A 20,790-nucleotide genomic window follows, 5' to 3' on the forward strand; every position below is an offset into this window, starting at 1 on the left:
GTCTCCCTGGAGACTATGGCCATGTCTACACTACGGGATAATATCGAATTAGCTAAAATCGGTTTTATAAAACTGATATTATAAATTCGATTTCATGCGGCCACACTAGGCACACGTAAACTCCCAGAACGTTTGTGCTTCTCATGCCCTCCGGAGGCTAACGTCGATTTCTGAAGCATTGGCATTGTGGGTACTACTTCCGTAGCTATCTCATAGTGCCGACAGTCTCCCCACCCTTGGAATTCAGGGTTTGAATCTTAATTGTCGCGGGGGTTTGGATTAAATGTCTCACTCATTCTCCTCCGGGAAAACATTCAAGATGACAATCTTTCACGCGTTTTCCCTGGATGCCCTCGAGCAGACGCCAATAGCACGAGCAACATGGAGCCTGTTCATCTTTATTTTTTTTCCGGCACCGTAATGTGTACTGGATGTCGCGGAGAAAGGCGATACTTCAGCGGCTACACAGCAAGCATTCACGTTGCTTTTGCAATGAAAGCAGAGATGGTACGCCCGTTTCTGTACCGTCTACTCGTGAGGGAAAACGGATATGAGATTGACGGTTATCTCTCCCTCCTGTTACTGTCCGCTGCTACGATGAGTGCCTGCTGAAATCGGCCGGGGGCACAACGCATTTATATGTTGATTGACTCCTTGGAACTAGAGTCAATCCTCCCTTATGTTTCTAAAAATGTAGTCGTCCTCTAGATAAGGGGGCAAGTGTTTAGAGGACCAGGGTATTCAGAGACACGTGCTCGGTGTCAATTATCACAGGGGTGCCCGCTTGCACACAACCGCACACGTCTGCTTCTCACTCACCCATCCCGTGGCAGTGTCCACCGCCATTTGTGGCATGAAGTTATAAAGATAGCAGTGAAAAATAATGACAGAGACTAGGTTAGAGAGAGATAAATAGGGGGACAGCGCTACTCCGGGATATTGCCAGTCCAGGCAGTGACACGAATTTTTCTTAACACGACGAGAATGGGAGAGAGGCTTGATGAAGCTCATGCCCCAGTTGGCGATTGAGATAAGACGGTTACCAGCCGTGTCTGTACTATATCTACCGGGGTAAATGGAGTCATTCCCATTGTTTACCGCCCAGGCACACCCAAGCAGCTCACTGAGCCAGCCAGGACGCTACTTCAACGAGGGCTGATGGCGACGACGGATATCTAGTTCATATTGACTGTCTACACCGAGGAGGGAGAGGAGACGGCGTACTGCTTCCACTGCTCCGCAGCAAACTAGTACACAAGCAGCTTGCAGATACACATAGGGTGATCAGATTCGAAGAGTCAAAGATGATTTTCCCTTTTCTTTTCACGTGGTGGGGGGGGGGGACGGAGAGAGACTGAGTACTACTATACGCTGGAGACTTCGACAGCCAGAGACACATAGTTGTTTGAAACCTGACAGACATCTGGGACGCTCAGCAAGAATCCGCATAATAAATTATTCAGAGACGCTGCTGGACTGTGGATAGCTGGAGGTCTCAGTACCCTCCACCATAAGCGTTCATTTGAGTCTCTGGCTTCCGTTCCACGCTTGTCAGCCAGCATGTGTTATCCTGGACGATTTTGTTTCCACAAACTGCTATGGCATTCTTATTGTACTGTATGGAGCTCTGTTACAACGATTTGTCTCCCCATAATCAGCGATCAGAATCTAGTGATCTTCCCTGTACGGTCCATTGCTGGAGGTCTTTGGATATTGAAGACGAATGGCCACACCCGTGCGGATCAGAGCTTCACGCGGCAAACAGGAATGTAATTCAGAAGTTGCGGGTCTTTTCCTGTTTAGCCTGCCCGTGCTCCGAGTTCCAGATTGCTTGTTCCGAAGCGGTAGTGTGGCACTTGGATACGCCCGGAAGCCAATAACATCGATTTCCGTCCGACATAACCTAATCCAGATATAGTATAAATGATATAGCGCTACTCTCTCGTCGGGGTGGAGTACAGAAATCGATTTAAAGAGCCCTTTATATCGATATAAAGGGCGTTGTAGTGTGGACGAGTACAGCATTAAATCGATTTAACGCTCTTTAAATCGATTTAAACGCGTAGTGTAGACCAGGCCTATAACTGCTCTAAACTAGCCCTAGCAGGTATTCTTGAGCTCTGCCACTGCAATGTATTCCCACAAGGAGGAGAAAACTTCAGGTTAGCCAGAGCTGGAAACTTCAAGCCTCAATAGTGATACAATGCTCCACTGCCATGCCCTGGGTCACTTCCAGAATACACACAGTGTGTCAGTCCATAAACTTGGTACTAACATAAACCACACATACATTATTGGAGAAGCTGCCCAGCTTTTGAAGACCAAACAAACTTCCCTTTCCTCCTGCCTCCTCCCCAAGACCACTGGATGAATTAACGCTGTGCACTCTATTTGATAAATGACAGCACCCCCTGTTACACAGCACAGACGACAAGCTGCTTCAACAGATAGAACTGATAAGGACTGGCTTTTCTGCCCTTATTCCCCTCCTCAGAGGCTTCATGGCCCTGACCTAACATGCAGTCATTTAACTCTGCTTTCCTCATCCAAGTGTTATTCTGATCTTTAGGATATGGAAGCACATTAAAAATAGTATCTTGTTTCCACATTTGTTTGAAGTGACATTAATAAAATATCATATTTAAAAATAAATTTCTCAGTTGCATTATCCTTTAACTGCCTTAGATTTACATTTCACCATTTATGCTGTTTGCTTACTTTTTGTTCTGAACTCAGCTTAACTAAAGATACTAGATGGAACACTTACAACTAAAAAACCCCACCATTTGCAGGGGGAGAGGTATTGTTTTTGTTTTTCGTTTACTTCATGAGGTTTCTCTTCATATTAACTTTTGTGACCCCACTCTCTTTTAAATAAATATTGATACATTGGCTCTAAAACTGTCATTTTAAAACCACACCAATTTCTCCACATCACATAAAAGTGCCTTATATACAATACAATATATTATTTAACTTCATTATTAACATATTATCTCCTACTCTGCAGAGAGCATCAAAGTATCAGCCACTAAGGATTACTTTACTACAAGGAGGCTATCTGCTGTATTGGTATAGTTTTTATTCCACTCACAATATACCTTTTTTGTGTGATGTTTCCGAGAAGCCATAGCCAGGGATTGATGGGCAAATGACCTCAAAAATATGTTCATCATTCAGGCCATGGCTAGCAGGGTCCGTCAAGAGAGGGATAATTTTGTAAAACTCATAAACTGAGCCAGGCCAACCATGAACCATTAATAATGGCTTTGCAGAGCGGCCCTCTGGCAAGCTGGGAGGCTTTACATGAACAAAATGGACATCAAGGCCTGTAAAAATAAATGAATAAATAAATAAAATATGCAAACATACACAAACACACACAAAAAGGCTTCTGAGATCAATCACAGAGAACTGAGGGTTATGAATAAATCTGTTCATAAAGTATTTCTGGTGATTGCAAAAACCATAATTATTATAAACAACACTCTGCACAGCTATGAATCCTTTTATCTAAGGATCTCAAAGTGCTTTACAAATGCCAATTAAGTCTCACAACAGCCAACTGAGGAAGGCAAATATTATTTCCAACAGATTAGCAAAATGAAGCACAGAAGTTAAGGAATTCATCAAAAATCAGACAATGAGTCAGTGGCAGGAATGGAACCCAGAAGTCTGAATTTCTACACATTTGAACTTTTTTTTTTTATCATTCTCTCCTGACCATTTTAATAACAATTATTAATATGAAAATTATTCCTTCCAGTACATTGCCCAGGATATCCTGTCCTGGTCTTCTTCAAGTCTACCTTTTAAACTGCAAGTCCTTTTTAAGGCAGCGTCGCTTTGCTGGATGCTACACAAGATAAAAGTACACTGTCAGTGCTTAAATAAAGGCACCAAGTTCTAATCACTGAAAAGCACTGTCTCAATGTGACAAACCCAGAATGCCTCTTAGGGTCAGTTGCTCCATTTCTAACAACATGCATTTATGGGTTCAAATTAAAAAGAGGCATAATCTTAAGCTTGAATTTTGCTTCCATAGATTTCTTAATATGGGACAATTGTCTCCTTTGTCCTGAATCTACACCTTGTACTCAAAAAGCACACAAACATATAAAGCATTACTCTGCTCCAAGCATTTCAAAGCTTCCATTAGGCAATGACTGGTACATGTCAAAATCTCCCCAGTCACTTTCAAGAGGTCCCTTTGATGTACAGTATTTTAAATAAACAATAAATAGAATAAGCTAACCTGGTCACCAAGTGCCAGAAGCACATTAAATTGCTACAAAGGGAAACATGGTTCTGTGTTTCTAGGCTGACAGAGGGTGCAGCGGAGGCAGACTGAGCAGTTGTTATGGGGAAGGGATCACCTGAATTTGCACTGCAGAAAATCTGATGGGATCCACCACAGGGAGCCCCATCTAGGCCTTATCCTACAGAGGGTTACTGAGATATAGAACCTGTGGGTACTGATGGTGGCTGGGCAAGTACATAGGATAAAATAGGACAGGGAAAGAAGATAAGGAATCTGTGGATGATACAATCGATGATTTTGATATTTTGCAGGCTTGAGAACAAATCAGTATTTTAAAGTCTTATGGTCAAATTCTGCATTAAGACACTTGTACTTGGCTCCCAGTGACCTCAACAGAAAATCTGTGCATCAGAGGACTCCATCTGACATTCTTTGCCATTGTTTAAACAAACATTTAGGGAAATTTCTCACCATTGCTGTAGCAGTGGTGCAGTTTCACTGATACTAGCTTGTATAGCCTGGCCACAAGCATTTTTACCACTGTGGCACCCACACCTACTCAGAGGTAAAGTTAGATTACACAGTGGTAAATATCTGAGCAGTCAGTCAACACTACTGCTCCCACCACAGCTAGTACCAATGTTACAACCATGATGGGAGACATCCCTATACTTCTCACTGCAGATGCAGTCACTCTTGGGGTTTAACCTTAGCACCAGGATTTGGGTTTCTTGGTGTCACTCCTCCTAATGGTAATGGATGCCCCAAACTACTGATACTAAGTAGTTTATAGCAGTCCTGTACTGAAGTGAAAAGCCTGATCCTGCAAACTTTACTCATGTGCAGCACTCCGATCTTAGCTAGACTGCTCAAGAGACTAAAGTATTTTTATTTCATGGCATCAGAACCTCCCAATGGGAAAGATTTGTTAACAACAGCACCAATCAGTACCACTATGCATCAGTATCTGCTAGAATTTTCATTTTAAAAACCTCTCAGAAACAGACTTTATAACTGGCCAGTTTTAAATGGCACTGGAATGATTCCAACAGGCTAGATGTGATAGTTAAATTTTATCACGTGCTCTTTTTAGGGCAAAGCCACGCACCTTCAATCTTAGTTTTGAATTGTGGGAATTTGTTGAGAACTTCCACTTGCTTCTTCCAGTTGAATTGATTTCTCCAGTAGGAGATGACCTTCCGGAGATAAACGGAGTTAAATCCATACTGGAAGCAACTGTTCTCCAGGGGTTCAGTGAATCGAGCCTGATCCAGTCTTCTAAATAAATCCTAGAGTAAACAAGAAGAGAAAAAGGTTGAAGGGAAAAGAAAGGAGGAAGGATGATAAGATAAAGATTCTACAGAGTCTCTTATGTGTTTTACTTGGAACGTTTCCTGGTTTATTGCCAAGCAAAATAGTAACTGAAGTGAAAATAAAACCTCCTGTGATACTTGCGTAATTTACTGCTTTGCTGATGTACTTATAGAGCCCCTGTCAATGCCCTCTCCCCTTGTTAAAGCCCTCCCTTTTCTCTCCTGACTGTAGCATACCTGTCACACTGTCTTGGCTGTCCTTGTTAAGTCAGACCACAGGGGGAGAGAACAGTCTTCTTCTAGCATCCGACGGGCAGGATATCAGAGTCTTCTTTACAGTGCTCACTTTCATTCTGTGTCATGAGGATACCTTCCCTTTTCCATTTATTTGGGTACTGAATAAGGTGCTTTAGGGTGGGATTTTCAAAACCACCTTAACTGATTTAGGAATACAAGTCCCATTTCCTTCCAATGGTACTTGTGCTCCATGTTATTTAGGTACTTGGGAAAATCCCACTGTTGGAGCCCAATCCTCCAATCTCTCCACACATGGAACTCCAACAAATTCCTTTCTCTTGCTCCCCTAAGCCAATGAGCTGGATATTTTCTCTGCAAATTTATTTTGGTGGATTTGTCGAGTCTACAAAAGTGACCCTCCTAATGTGGATTCAGGGCTCATGTGGAATGCTGCAGATAGGCTACAGTCAGCTAATAATCACACAGCAGAGACAAGCAGCCTGTAGGAAGCAAGAGACTTCTCATACTTGCAATTATAGGGGTTTTGACCTGGGAAGTATTTTCTGATGTCAATGTACATGGATAACTCCTATTGCAGCTAACAGGAGTTACATGCACACCTTCACAGAAAGGTTAGGTTTTGCCTAGACAAGGATCTGAAGTTGTGATCTTAGCTAAAATGTTTTTTAAAAGTCTAGGGAAGACAAGGCAGTGTATACTTTAGCATGTACTAAACTGGCCAAGTATAAGTCCAGACTTTCTCTAGGCTTTAACAGGTGTTGAAGGTAAAGTGACTTGTCTAGCCTACATTTATATAAAATGTAGCTAACATGCTAACTTTAAATCTAACGTGCTACTTTAAATTCTAGTCTAGACAAGGTTTTTATTTATGCCAACCAATATCGTTTATTGCTGCTGGGTTGTTATTTTACAATAGCTTTTATATAAAACAAAACTGTATTTAATTTAGAGACAACCCTCAAGAAAGCAGCTACCCACAATTTTACCATGCAACGAAAGAGAACATTTAAGAGGCCACCTTCTATTTAAACCCAGAAGTGGAAGAAGGTAAGAGTTATAGAAGCCATGACCAATAAAAGAAATGGAAACCTGTTATAAGGAACTATAGGGACAATCCCATTTTGTGCATAATATTTGAATAATCACTCCAAGCAGCTCTATAAAGCTGCAACTTTCCCAAATATGTACAAACATGTAAACGTAAAAACAAAATCTCTATCACTTGCAAGATTCCACCATCTACATATTTTCACTGTATTTATTACCATGGTATCAGTGTTTTAATGCCAAGGCGGGTCAGTCATCCTATAAAAGGCTTTAACTAACATTGTCAAGAGCTGTGCTGTTCTTTACTTGCAGCCAAATGGCACTCAAGAAGGTGAGAAATTCTTATCTGCTTCTGAAATGAGTAAATTAAAGACATTTTCCCAATCAGTCTTTTATAATCTAGAGCCTCAATAATCAGTCGGAGGGAGGGGCAAATACAGTAGCAGAGAGCTGAATGATCACAAAAACCAAATTCCGCTTTTATGTTCAACATTTTCTGGAATTATCAGACCCCACAAACAGGGCCGGCTCTAGCAATTTCGCTGCCCCAAGCACGGCGGCACGCCGCGGGGGGCACTCTGCCGCTCGCCGGTCCCGCGGCTCCAGTGGACCTCCCGCAGGCTTCCCTGAGGAGGGTCTGGTGGTCCCGCGGCTCTGGTGGACCTCCTGCAGGCGTGCCTGCAGATGCTCCACCGGAGCAGCGGGACCAGCAGACCCTCCGCAGGCACACCTGCGGGAGGTCCACCGGAGCCGCCTGCCACGCTCCCAGCAACTGGCAGAGCGCCCCCCCGCAGCATGCCACCCCAAGCACGTGCTTGGCGCGCTGGGGGCTGGAGCCGGCCCTGCCCACAAAGTAGGCTCATATGCTAACATGATAGCAGTCAGCTGGGAACAAAACAAAACACTGGGATACAGAAGTCTATCTATCACTACTACTTTTTGAGAGCAAGGGAAAGTCCCTTGCTATTAAGATTTGTGCATCACGCCTCAATTTCAATAGTTCTATTTCACTTCTATAAATTTAGTTACTGATTTAATTTGAAAATCGCTCCAAAACAAATCACACATTTATTCTGCCATTTCATACTCTTCCTTACATTCAGCTCTTCTTCTGTGGTTTCCACCTTAAATGGATGAACAGTTGTATCTTCTTCAGAGTCAGGTTTCTGCCCTTTGCCCCACCATCCCTCCTCAATGTGTAGCGTCTCCTCCTTCTTTCTGGTAAGGAACAGATAGACGATGATCCCCAAGGCCAGTGTCAGGAATATTTCAAGCAACATAATGACTGCAACTGCAAGAGAAAAGCACAACCCTGTCGTTAACTGACTGAGGCATGTCACATAAAATTTTCAAAAGAGCTTAAGTAATTTAGGAGCCTAAGGGTTTGTCTACACTACCCGCCGGATTGGCAGGCAGAGAGAGATCCAGAGGGGGTCGACTTATCGCGGCTAGCTGAACGCTCTCCTGTTGACTCTGGTACTCCACCAGAACGAGGAGCACAAGTGGAGTCGACGGGAGAGTATCAGCAATGAAGACACCATGGTAAGTAGATCTAAGTATGTCGACTTCAGCTACGCTATTCATATAACTGAAGTTGCGCACCTTAGATCAACCCCACGCGGTAGTGTAGACAAGCCCTAAGACCCACTTTCAAAATTAATGTAAGTGGCTAGAAGCCTATCTATGTTGTGGCCCAACCATATTATAACATGGTAGATACCATGGCTATATTATCAGATTGCTGTAACTTTTGGTCATTATTGCCTTGTAGAAAAATATTAAGTCACTTGAATCTCGCAGCCTCTCTCTGAAAATTCACAGAATACATATATCAAGGTTTCAGATTCTTGCACAGACCCATACCTCATTTTAGCATACTAAACTAGTGAAGAACACTGAAGCAGACAATTTTGCATACTTGAATGCTGCTGGGAGAAAAGATATTTTACATTTACTATACTCCCTCACAGACTTCAACAGTGTAAAAGGTAGACTGAGGTTGAAGTGTTCAGAAGACCTTCCCTTTGCTTTCTTGTGGACCCTCCAAAAGAAAAAAAGTGCACAGACTCCAGGATCCAAAACACCTCCCCAAGTGATGAAATTTTACCAAACCAAAGCCACCCTGGTTTCACCTTTTCTTAATCCCATAATCATTGCTTCAGGCTGGTTGTACTTTTTTAAGAGCAGTAGATATAGAATACTTAAAATATTAAACAATTCCATTTGGAACATCTTTAAACTGTTTTGTGCCTCAAGTAAAAAAAACAACGAAAGACTGCAAAGCAGTTTCTCTTTAATATTAATGTTTCTGAGTAGCCTTTTAAATACAAGAAATGTATGTGCAGAGGTTTGGGTTTTGTTGCTGTTGTTTTTAAAAGTATGTCACATTTGAAAGACCCATCATACTTGAGGAATTATTGTTAAAATATTAATTATTTCAAAACTGTTCTGTATGGCAGACATTATTTATGACACATACTATTCCATACTCTCTCCAGTGCTGGAAGGGTTTTTGTTGTAGTTGTTGCTGTTGTTGCACAGAGTAATCTGATGCTTTGAAATTGCTCTAGGGGATAAATAAAATATTCACTGAAAATGCTGGGCCAAATTCATCCATGAAGCTAAACAAGAACTGTAGCATCTAAGTTAAGGGAGTTCACCCAGTTACCTAAGGGCTAAAATTGACCGATGTCAATTTTAAAATTATTGTAAGGCAGGAGACGTTGTTAAGCTTCTGGGGTCAATTTTGCAAAGTCTGGCATATAAATTGTGCTAGCACAATTAGCACCCATAAAAACAGCATTTGGAGAAAAATCAGATACTTGTGTGCATACATCCAGAAGTTTTAATGATGCAGGGGGTGCACATGCAAATGTTGCAACTTTTCAAATTGTTCTCAAATTCTTCAGAAACCCTTTCAGCCTAGAAAATGGAAATTAAAGGCAAGTTAAGGATTGAATCAGCTGACCAGTTTCAGTCAGAATTCCATAAATACCTCTGTATCCTCTGAGAAAGTACTAATCTCTCTTAGCTGCACTCTTCGAAGTCCTAACCCAGATTCTCCCCAGGTTTGCACACAAACCCTGGATTACATGCCAGTTTCAGCGTTTCAGACTGGAAGTTAGTCCCCATAAAAATCATCCAATACAAAACATTTTAGTAGCCTTCCTTCAAGAGCAAACAGTTTTAGGAATAACATAGCAGTAGTGCTGCATGTCAGAACTGAAGGGCCATTTAAAAATTGCAAAGCACTTGGCAGAGGCTAGTGTCAAAGTTAGACTCAGAACTCACAGTTTGTCAGACCACTCTGTTTTATTAGCACAGCGCTCTGCTAATACACCCAGATAATGTGAGCACCATACAAGACACAAACTATCTTATTTATACAGATAAAAGGGGGGGAGCACTAGCAAGATGACAAAGGAAGAAAATTGATAAGTTTACCTGGGCTAGCCATGCAATATTCTATTTCCTTACTTAATTATTACCGATCTTCTGTTAACGTTTCGCCATTAGCACCCTGTTTATGCCTAATGTTTCTTTTCCTGGCACCTGTGTTCAACATTTCTTATTTCTGCTTAAAGGTACTACAACATTTCTTTAATCCATCTTAATTTTACAATATAATAATTCTACTTTCACAATCCCTCCTTTTGGTCAAGCTCTCGCCATGACCAAAATTACTGGTCCCACAAATCAACTGTTCTTTATTTCTTTATGGTGATATTTAAAATCATCATATTAGCACTTGTTTGGGCAGCTATTGTGTGACATGTCTTACACCATTTGATGCAACAGGAGATTAACATACAAAATCATAGGATTTCAAACAGCATAGTCAGGCTCCTGAAACAACCATTTTCTATGCCAGAGAAATTGAACAGGTTACCTTAGCCACTTCCATAAAGAACTCGCTCTACTTGGGGAAATATGTGATTTGTCCTAAGGGCTAGCGCGATTTATTACCTCGTTGGTATTGTCAGGTATAACAGACAATATGTTTTCCAGTGAGAGCACAGGTCCCTCCTTTGACCACCAGCACTATTCCAATGCCTGACGGTTCTGAGGGGCCACCTGTCAGATCGCCCCTGTTCTTTGGTCAGGGCTCTTAAAACTTCTCCGGTTTTATTTGCCATTATTTTAACTATTACTTGTAACCTCAGGCGCTTTTTTTTTTTTGCCTGGTGTATACTCCCAAAGTGGGATAGAGGAACTGCCTATAGCCTCTTACCAGGTGCATTACTGTTCCATATTGTTGTTAAACAGACAAGGTCCTCCAGTGAGGTCTGGGGAATTGAGTGGATAACCAGACAGGAACACCAGTTTGAGAGTGGGCTGGATGTGGCTGCAGACCCAGTATTAGAAATAATAAGGGTCTGAGCTATCCACACTTGCTGCTGGATAAAAGAATTGTCATTGTGGACTCCCCAGACCTTAAGACCAAGCCAGCGCGAGGAACAGGCACCACCAGAGGTGCAGTTGGAGGCAAGGGCGACCCTTCTGGTTCTGACAAGCTCAACTGAGGGAACTGCAGTCACAGTTTTAGTTCACAGGCAGCAGGCGCTAGGCTCACTACTGCTTTCTTGGGCCTTGCTTTATGTACTCGTTCTGCTTCTGGCAACCCTTACAGAGCGTAGATGTAAGATATTGCAGGCTGTTCCTCTACGTCTTCTTCTGGAGTCAAAATTGACTCTGCGTGGTCCTGAGGTAATGATTGGTTATGCATACATTCTCATTCACACAAATAGATTGAGAATACAAACAGTAGTTTTATATCGAGCAAAAAAGCATTGCAAATCAACCTTGCTAAGTTTACAATTGATAACCAAGAAACATTTACACTGAGACCAGGCCTTTAATGTTCTCTAATTACTTAACATAGACACAATGAGAATCTTGTCTCTTACTAACTAATCTTAAAACAAAGAGTTAAGAGAGGCCTAATTTGTAATGCATATGGGACAGAATCTTATAGTCCCAGAGGGTCTTTTCTTCTGATTCAAAAGGGTGTTAGCAGAATAATCAATCATACATTAATTCTTATGGGACATTATAAAATCCTGCTCCTACATATCCCCCTTTTGACACTAAGATTATTAATCGCTATGTCACTTTATTAGTCCACGTAATAGAAAATACTGGGAGTGATTTTGGCCTGTGGCTTTAGCTTTGCACACATTTGTTTATTTACCAGCACATTTTAAACATTTCAATTAAACATACAATTTAAAACCAAAAACAATTAGGGGTAGTAACATTAGTATGCAGTAGTTGGGAGACCACAGAAAATACGTTATACATGTAAGCTGTTATGTTTTCTGCAGTGGCAATTCTTAACATTCCCCATTTGTGTGTATAATATGAATGGTCCAGTTTTTTTCTTCTAGGAACTATGTTATCTTTTTACCTTTTAACAGATGATTGTAACTGTTTGCCATTCAATGCCAAAGCTGATAGAGAACTCAGCTAACTCAGTGCTTACAGTAAGCTGAGACTGTTTTGTGTGTTGTTGGGCAATAGTAAATGTGATTATTGGTAAACACAGTACTTACATTACATTATACATTTGTCTTTTGGTGGATTGCTAACATTTTTAAAACACTTCCCCAAGAATTACACATACCATAGCTTATTATACAGTACTTTGATTATCTGGAAGACAAAAATAACATTTTTCTAACCCTCTACAATATACACTGCACATGTCCTAGGGAAAATGCACATTCTTTCTATACTAAACTTTTTTAAAACATAAGCCTATATAATTTTACATAAGAATGTAACTGTTGTTTTGTCTTACAGAGTTTTCATTACCCTTATAAAGTGACAATCTGAATTACACAGAGCTATTTTTAAGGCTCAGTGTTTTTAACATTGCTTCTTTTTGTTTTTGTGCACCTCACCTGTGCTGTTTCTTCAGAGGGTCACTGTTAATTTCTTATTCTTTTATCAGCAGCTCTTATCTGCTATTGTTACCCAAAAAAAAAACCCAACCAAAACAAGTAGATCAGAATCTCAACCTAGTTCTCCTGATTTTGACTGCCCTATTGCAACCATGACTTGGTCTTTATTTAAAAACATTTAATTTTGTAAAGAATCAAGTTACCTCTTAAGGGTTAATGCTAATCCCAACGCCAACAGCACTAATACCTGTCTTGCAAAGGTTGTTCAAGTTTTGCAACTTTGAAATTAAAAGTCAAATGGAATTTTAGTGGCATTAAAACAAAAACAAAACCAATTTATCTCACACCTAGAAAACAGGAGTTTTAACAAACAGAATGTTGGTTTAGATTCTTAAATGTTACTATTTTTCACAACAATAGAATACATTACACATTTTCCTTTTCCTTAACATTTCTTTACACTGCTTGTTTTTGCATAGCTATATATAATATATATATGGATTGATTTACAGCATCTTCTGAAAAAGGGCCCATTTTCGCCTTCAGAAATGCTGCAAAGAAACGCAAGACATTCTCTCTCTTTAACATGTCCTTTTTAACATTTTTCCACAAAGTTTAACTGCTTAATTTTCTTCAGCCTCTGTATAGTTTAACTTTTCACTCTCTTTTCTTAAATCACTTGTTATGTCCCAAAAGACACCTTTAATCACCTCAGATTTACAATTTAAAGTATTGTTCCAGGGGTTCATGCCTGCACTTACCTGCTTTTCTTATTCCTGACACTATTCCCTTAGGGCTTTCCAACCTGTTTTCAGTTTCTTTATTCTGTTGCTTGCCTTGGGCCTATCCTGCTTTTCCAGTGACGCCAATTTGTGAGTGCTATTGGTCACTTCACAATTGAAAGAGAATGTCAAGGAAAGGGACCCGGGAAAGGGTGGAGGCTAGTTGAGGAGCCCTCCCTCCCTTGCGAAATTGTAGTGGAACACTAAAGAATCAGTTTTTGAAGCAAGACAACAAAGGGGAACAGAACAAGGGACTTTTTTTGTCTTTTTACAATGAGATAGGGACTTATGAAGGGGTTGGGATCGAATCCGGGGTTTGGAGAACGGGGTAAAGGAAGCGCTCAGTCTGTGGTGGGAGAGGAGGCTTAAATAAAGCTTTTAACTATTATTGAATAATTGAGAGAGCAAGTTTTTTGATTTTGCTCTCTAGCGATTTGCCTCTGTCCCACCATGCATGAAAACAGTTAACCACTCCTTTAGCCAATTTAGTTTTAGGTTGCCGAGTTGTCCTTTAAGACATCACTCAGGCTTTGTTCCAGAGATTTTAACAGGGCCCACTGAGTTTTGGGGATCCCCCTGAGTTTAGCCTAGACCAATTTTTCCAGAAAAATTACAGGAGTCCAGACCCTTTTAACATCATAATGAAGCGCGGAGTTCCTTAGGGAACGCCCGGCTTAGATTCCTGGTACCATACAGGAGCGACTTCACATAACACCAATTACACAAGAAGGAATTAGAGGGTTGTCCGAAGCGATGCCCAGTGTAACATAAGGAGCCAAGGGCTATGCCTCAATCGACGCTTTACTTATCGCATCCAAGAGGTTTTACCAATAGTGCGGTGCATGCTGCGATTGTGCAGATTCCACTCACTCAAGACCGCGGGGACAGGAACCCCCTTGGGTCCGGCATCCCGGACGGACACTGCCCCAGATCAAACACTCCACAGAGGACGTGATAGAAAGAGACAGGACAGTCCTCATCAGACAAACACACAATAATTACGATGCCCGTAGACTTCACTGTGGTTGCCTCCTTTCATTAGTGATGGACGCGCGGGCTAAATGCCAGTGCGGTGCCACGTCATGCCTACAAAAATGGTCAGAATCACAGACAGCCCGTGAGACGTTGCCATCCTTCGGTAGAACCCAAATTGCAAAGTTGACTCAGGACTCACAGTTTGTCAGCTACATCTGTTTTATTAGCACAAGCACTCTTGCTAATACAGCACAGATAATGTGAGCACCATACAAGACAAAACCATCTTATTTATAGCGAAAAGGGGGGGAAGCACTTAGCAAGAAATAACAAAGGAAACAGAAATCTGATAAGTTTACCTGGGGCTAGACATGCATGATATTCCATTACTAACTTATTCGATCTTCTGTTAATGTTTCGCCATTAGCACCCTTGTTTATGCCTAATGTTTCTTTTCCTGGCACCTGTGTTTCAACATTTCTTATTTCTGCTTAAAGGTACATACAACATTTCTTTAATCCATTCTTATTTTTACAATATAATTAGTTCTACTTTCACACTAGTAAATATCATCACTATTTAATAGATGGTGAAACTGAGACACAGAGAAATGAAGTGACTTACCCCAGGTCACACCACAACTCAGATATGAGTTCTATTCTGCACTGTCTAGGAATCTGTAGGGCCCCATCAAAGTAGTAACCAAATGCCTCACAAACGTTTAAAACAAAGTCTCTCTCTCTCCTCCTCTCCCATCTCCACCTGTGGGGCTAAAAACCTTAAATAGTTAGACTTTTTTTAATTGTGTGGGTGAATTTTGTGTCTGTGCAAGAGCACATGCAGAACTTGCTATGGAAAAGCCAATTCAAAGACATTTGTTTTGCAATTTATTCCAAACGCATTGAGGTAAGAGGTTATTCTGATCTTATCTGGTAGTGAGTTCCATAAAGCACATTCAGCACCTGTGAAAGTTCTATTCACTGCACAGGTCTTCCCCCATTGGTCAAAAGGGTCATGGCGTCAGTTAAATGTGGCTCTCATGGGAGGTACTGGTTATAAAGGAAGCGGTAATCTCTCCAGTCGCAAAGGCCAACCCAATCACTGTGGTATATAAGAACACAAGAGGCCTCGATCCTGCACTTTGCTTGACTGTTGCACCTGAGGATAGGGAAACAGGGCAAAGTGACACAGAGCTGTTCTAACCTGTAATGGCCTCCAAAAAATTATGTTAGTGACAGATTGCTAGAGCACAGCATACACCCCCTGCCACCTCATGCTCCTGTGCTGAGTGGTGGGAGCCAGAAGGAGATGGTATTGAGCCAACTATACCAGCTTTACACCACTTGCAGATCCCCCAGTTTGCTACTCAGGCCAGTTCTTTAAAGCTGCTTTGACCTACTGGAGCTATGCAAAGCATCTTCGACAAGGCTGAGAATCTGGCTCAGAATCTTTTCCTCTAACAACTGGACAGTGCTGTCCCCAGAGACGAAAGTTAAAACCCCTTTACACTTGTTCTAGCTCTCTTGGTAAGGGAAGGATTCACTGCACCTATTTCTTCTTTAACTTTTCTGATGCTATATTAATGTTCTTCATTTTTCAGAGATGTAAATAAACTGTTAATGTTTTTACTCTCTAAGGTCTCTTGATGTGGCATTGTTGGCATTTGCCTTTGAGATTACAACTTCAAAGTGAGCTAACATTTTTTGTAGTGGCTCAATGCCAGATCTTAGAACGAGATATTTTCATTCATCCTCCAGTAATATTTAGAGTCTGGAAATTAACTATTCCTCAGAATGAATGAGCCTTCATGGATATTGTTTAAATAAATATCCTAGATGGTACCTTCTTATGAGCGGTCTAGCAAAGAATTATGTTTTTGTTTTGCTCCTTTCAAAAAACACACTTTAAGACATATTCCTAACAGCTAAATAAAGTAACAAAGACTTAGTACATTTTTTTGTTTTTTTAAATTTTTATAAAAATGAAACTCATCTATTTGAAAACTGATAGTCTGCTTAAAAATCTCATTAAAAAAACATTTCCTTACAACACCTTAAATGATTAAAAGTGAATATTAAAATCTAGTTTATTTTTCACCATATTCTCAGTTTGGTTTCCATTTCACTCCATTTGTACAGTAAAAACAGACTGAACAGTTTCACAGGAGCATGGGGATTGCCATATGACATAACCACATCTACTCTGATACCCTGTCTCCAATAGCAGCCATCACCATAATGGCCCCCTTAGGAGGAAAGTCCCCCTATGGCTAACTCCCATCACTTAGTGCCTTAAGCCTTGAAGAGTTTGTCTCTTACAATAAATACAAATGTAACTGTGGATGTTCTCATTATCCATACAAGCATCTCATCCTTTTTTAAAAACACTGTTAAGCTGTTGGCCTCAGTGATGCCTAGTGGTAATTAGTTCCAAAGTTTTACTGTGCTTTGTGGGAGGGAGAGGGGAGTATTTCCTTTTACCAGTTTTAAATTTGTTACCTTTAATTTCATTGAATGAACTCTTGTTCACATTCATTTTTGTTTATGGTCAGTTTCACTTTTTGAATCTAGTGCACTAATCCAATACTGAAATATTTGCAGACACTGCACAGGAATGTTTAAGTCACAATAAAAAAACCACTATTTTTTAATATCCATACCAGCGGTTTCTTTTAACAACACTAGGCTTTGTAAAACTTTCAATAAAACAAATTCTGCACACCCACAGATCAAAGAAAGTTAAAGCATTACATTGATAGGATCCATTTTCAGTTCAGAGAATTACCCAACAGCACCCAACTTCTGTTACTTATGTTTATTCCAATAGTGCCTAGGGGTCAGTCAAGAACAGGGCTCCACTGTCCTAGCTTACTGTACGTCTACAGAATAAGCGACAGTCCTTACCCTAAAAAAATGACCATCTAAAGAGACAAAGGACAGGGGAAAGGGATCAACCACACAAGTAGAGTGAACAATGTAATGGTTACAAACATCATATTAGTTCCACAACTTTTTTTTGGTAGTATTCCTACAAGTCATAACCGAGCAGTGAATTAGACACATTCTGCTCTACCCATCCTTATCCAATTATTTCTTCATTCAGACAAGGAGAAGTCATTTCAATTCTTTGTGCTTCAAACAAGAGGGCTAGGAACTAAGCTGACACCCAGATGTTGCATCTGAGCTGAACTTTCCTGGGTACATTACAAAACAAAATGGTCTTTTCCATACGCACCCTTGAAATAAGTCATTTTTCATCATCTGATGAATCTAAGATTGTTAAAATAATTCTTAGAGTTAGATTAAGTTGGAGAAGGAGAGGCAGAATCATGCATTGTACTTCCAATGCTTACTGCTGGGAGCCTTTCCCACCAAGGTGCAGAGTTCTGAGAGGATAGTGAAATGTACCCTGCTGCACCTCAAACGGCCATAGATTTGGTCAAGCCTGGATTGAAATGGAGGTGCCTGAAGGTAACACAGCTATCCTTAGCCACAACAAAAAGCCAACAAGTTATTTTTAAAAATCAGTTAAAACAACATTAAGGGTTAAAAGACAGACAAACAGCCTGCCTATGCAGAAAATTTACAGCAGGGTAGGTAAGTGACAGAAAGAACTTTAAAACCCATGTTAGTGAATCTCAGAGCTAAAGCTCTTCCCCCTACAACAGAATGCCACTCTAAAAATATAAAGGATTACCTCATCTTACTTTGCCTAGATATTGCAGAACACATAATATACAACACATATGGTTCTGAGAGGTGCTGTTAATCACACATGCCCAAGAATGTAAACTACTATATGGATGGAGCATTAGCTTTAAGACCGGGCTCGCTACTTTCAGTCAGAGATCTGAAATTATGATGACTCTGATTTAATGTGTTTTGTTGTCACTAATTTTTATTTACCAGCAGACCATGAGGTTACTGCAAGCAGATTAGCATTGATTGGTCTGTAACTGCTGTGCTGGAAAAATAATTCAATTTGGAAGTTATTTAAGTTTAAATGTATTTTCATGCTGTTATACAAACACTCTATGTTTTATTGATAACATGCTCGCATTCAGTCCCTTTTTTTACAGATTTACAATAAGCCCTTACACTAGTACCTCTCCAGACAGATCACTCTTTGCCAATATATCTAATAGAACAAAAAAATTATTAAAGGGTTTAAAAATGTAAAGGTATAAATCATTTTGAACTTGCTCAACTAAACCACTGGGAGTGCTTGACAATGTTCTGCAGCTATAACAGGTCAGGAGCAAGGCAGGGATCTTATTTTCCAGTGTACTCTTCTGACGCTCAATAGTAATCTGCAGCCTGATTCAAAAGTGCTGTTTTTTTGCTCCAGAAGAGGCCCCTATTTGATTGGAACTGGATTAGTCACAATGTGGATCCTTGAAGGAACAAGCAACAGAAAAGTGGGGGAAATCATAGAACTGGAAAGGACTTTGAGAGGTCATCTAGACCAGTCCCCTGCACTTGTGGCAGGACTAAGTCTAGACCATTCCTGACAGGTGTTTGTCTAACCTGTTGTGATAAATGAAAGGAGGGGAGGGAACTCCCTCTTATGGACACCCAGCCAGCCAGTAGCTATAAAATCCTTCTTAGTAGCTATTCTCTAATTGCTCTACCTGTAAAGAGTTAAAAAGTCTCACTGCTATGCATAGGCAAAAAGAGGTGAATGGGCACCTGGCCAAGAGAGCCAAATGGGAAGGCTAGAACTTTTTTAAATTCAGACGAGACTCCTCTTTTGTCTGTCTGTGGTGGTTCTCCGGGGAGAGGTGGACAGGACAGAGCTATGCTGTAAGAACTTGGGACAGGTATGAAAAAATCATCGTTATCATACCTCAAAACTACTAATTTAAAAACTCCAGATATGTAAGTAGATCAGGAAATATCTAGGAAGACGCGATTACATTTATTCCTTTTATTTTGTTATGGCTTGTGGATTCCTCTGTACTAACCCCAGGTGGTTTTGTTTTGCTTGTAACCTTTAAGCTGGATGTCAAGAAAGCTACTCTTGATGCTTAATCCTTGTAGTGTTTTTTTTTTAAATATAGCAAATACCTAACTTCCTAGATGTATTTTCTTCCTTTTTTTATTAATAAAATTTACCTTTTTTAGGAACAGAATTGGATCTTTGTGTCTTAATAGGTTTGTGCACATGTTGTTTAATTAGCTGGTGGCAACAGCTGATTTCTTTTTTTTCCTCTTTTTTCAGCTCTTTCCCAAAGGTGGGGGGTTAAAGGGCCTGAGGGTACCCCATGGGAAGGAATTCCCAAGTGCACCTTCCTGGTCTCTCAAAGGGGTTCTGCACTTGGGTGGTGGCAGCATCTACCAATCCAAGGTCAGAGAGAAGCTGTAACCTTGGGAGTTTAATACAAGCCTGGAGTGGCCAGTATTAATTTTTAGAATCCTTGTGTGTCCCCACCTTCTGCACTCAAAGTGCCGACGCTGAGGACAAGCTTGAACCATGGTTCTTCAACCATCTTCCCATGATGGAAGATTCTACGCCTCCCTAGGCAATTTAATTCCAAGTGCTTACCCCCTGACTAGTTAGAGAAGTTTTGCTAAGTCCAACCTAACCTCCCTTGCTGCCGATTAAGCCCATTGCTTCTTGTCCTATCCTCAGAGTTAAGAAATTTTTTTTCTTCCTCCTCCTTGTAACAACCTTTACATACTTGAAACTGTTATCATGTCCACCTATCAGTTTTCTCTTTTCCAAACTAAACAATCCAGTTTTCTCACTTTCCTCAAGGTCATGTCTTTCTAGACTTTAAAGTTCTGTTGCTCTTCTCTGGGACTCTCTCCATTGTCCACTCCTTTCTGAATTGGCACCCAGAACTGGACACCTACTCAGTCGAGGCCTAATCAGCACGGAGTGAGTGGGAAGAATACTTCTCGCATTGCTGCTTACAACACTCCTGCTTACATCCCAGGAATACGTTCGTCTTTTTGCAACGCGTACACCATTGACTTATATTAGCTTGGAAGTCCTTATGACCCCCAAATCCCTTTCCGCAGTAATCCCTTCTAGGTAGTCATTTCCCATTTTGTATGTGTACAACTGATTGCTCCTCCTAAGTGGAGTAACTTGCATTTGTCCTTATTGAATTTCACCCTATTTACTTCAGACATTTCTCCAGTTTGTCAGATCATTTTGATATTTAACTCTTCTCCAAGCTGTGGCCAGCGACAGCCAGCAAAGGCATTTACAAGTGATTGTTTTCTTTCTTTCTACCTCTCGCGGCA

General features: G+C 40.7%; 1 protein-coding gene across 3 annotated transcripts in view; it reads right to left on the reverse strand.

Annotated features, from left to right (window-relative positions):
- EPHX1 (epoxide hydrolase 1) overlaps positions 1–20,790 on the reverse strand; it is a 48,292-nt gene that overhangs the window by 12,040 nt on the left and 15,462 nt on the right. For all 3 annotated transcript variants that reach the window (XM_032778780.2, XM_075064298.1, XM_032778781.2), the window contains 3 exons: positions 7,977–8,170; positions 5,370–5,550; positions 3,102–3,329 (listed from right to left, as the gene is read on the reverse strand). In XM_032778780.2, the coding sequence (XP_032634671.1) occupies positions 3,102–3,329; positions 5,370–5,550; positions 7,977–8,159 (592 nt within the window). In that variant the 5' untranslated portion in view covers positions 8,160–8,170. The remainder of the gene's footprint in view (positions 1–3,101; positions 3,330–5,369; positions 5,551–7,976; positions 8,171–20,790) is intronic.

The sequence above is a fragment of the Chelonoidis abingdonii genome, chromosome 3, assembly GCF_003597395.2.
Source record: "Chelonoidis abingdonii isolate Lonesome George chromosome 3, CheloAbing_2.0, whole genome shotgun sequence".
NCBI classification, from domain to species: Eukaryota; Metazoa; Chordata; order Testudines; family Testudinidae; genus Chelonoidis; species Chelonoidis abingdonii.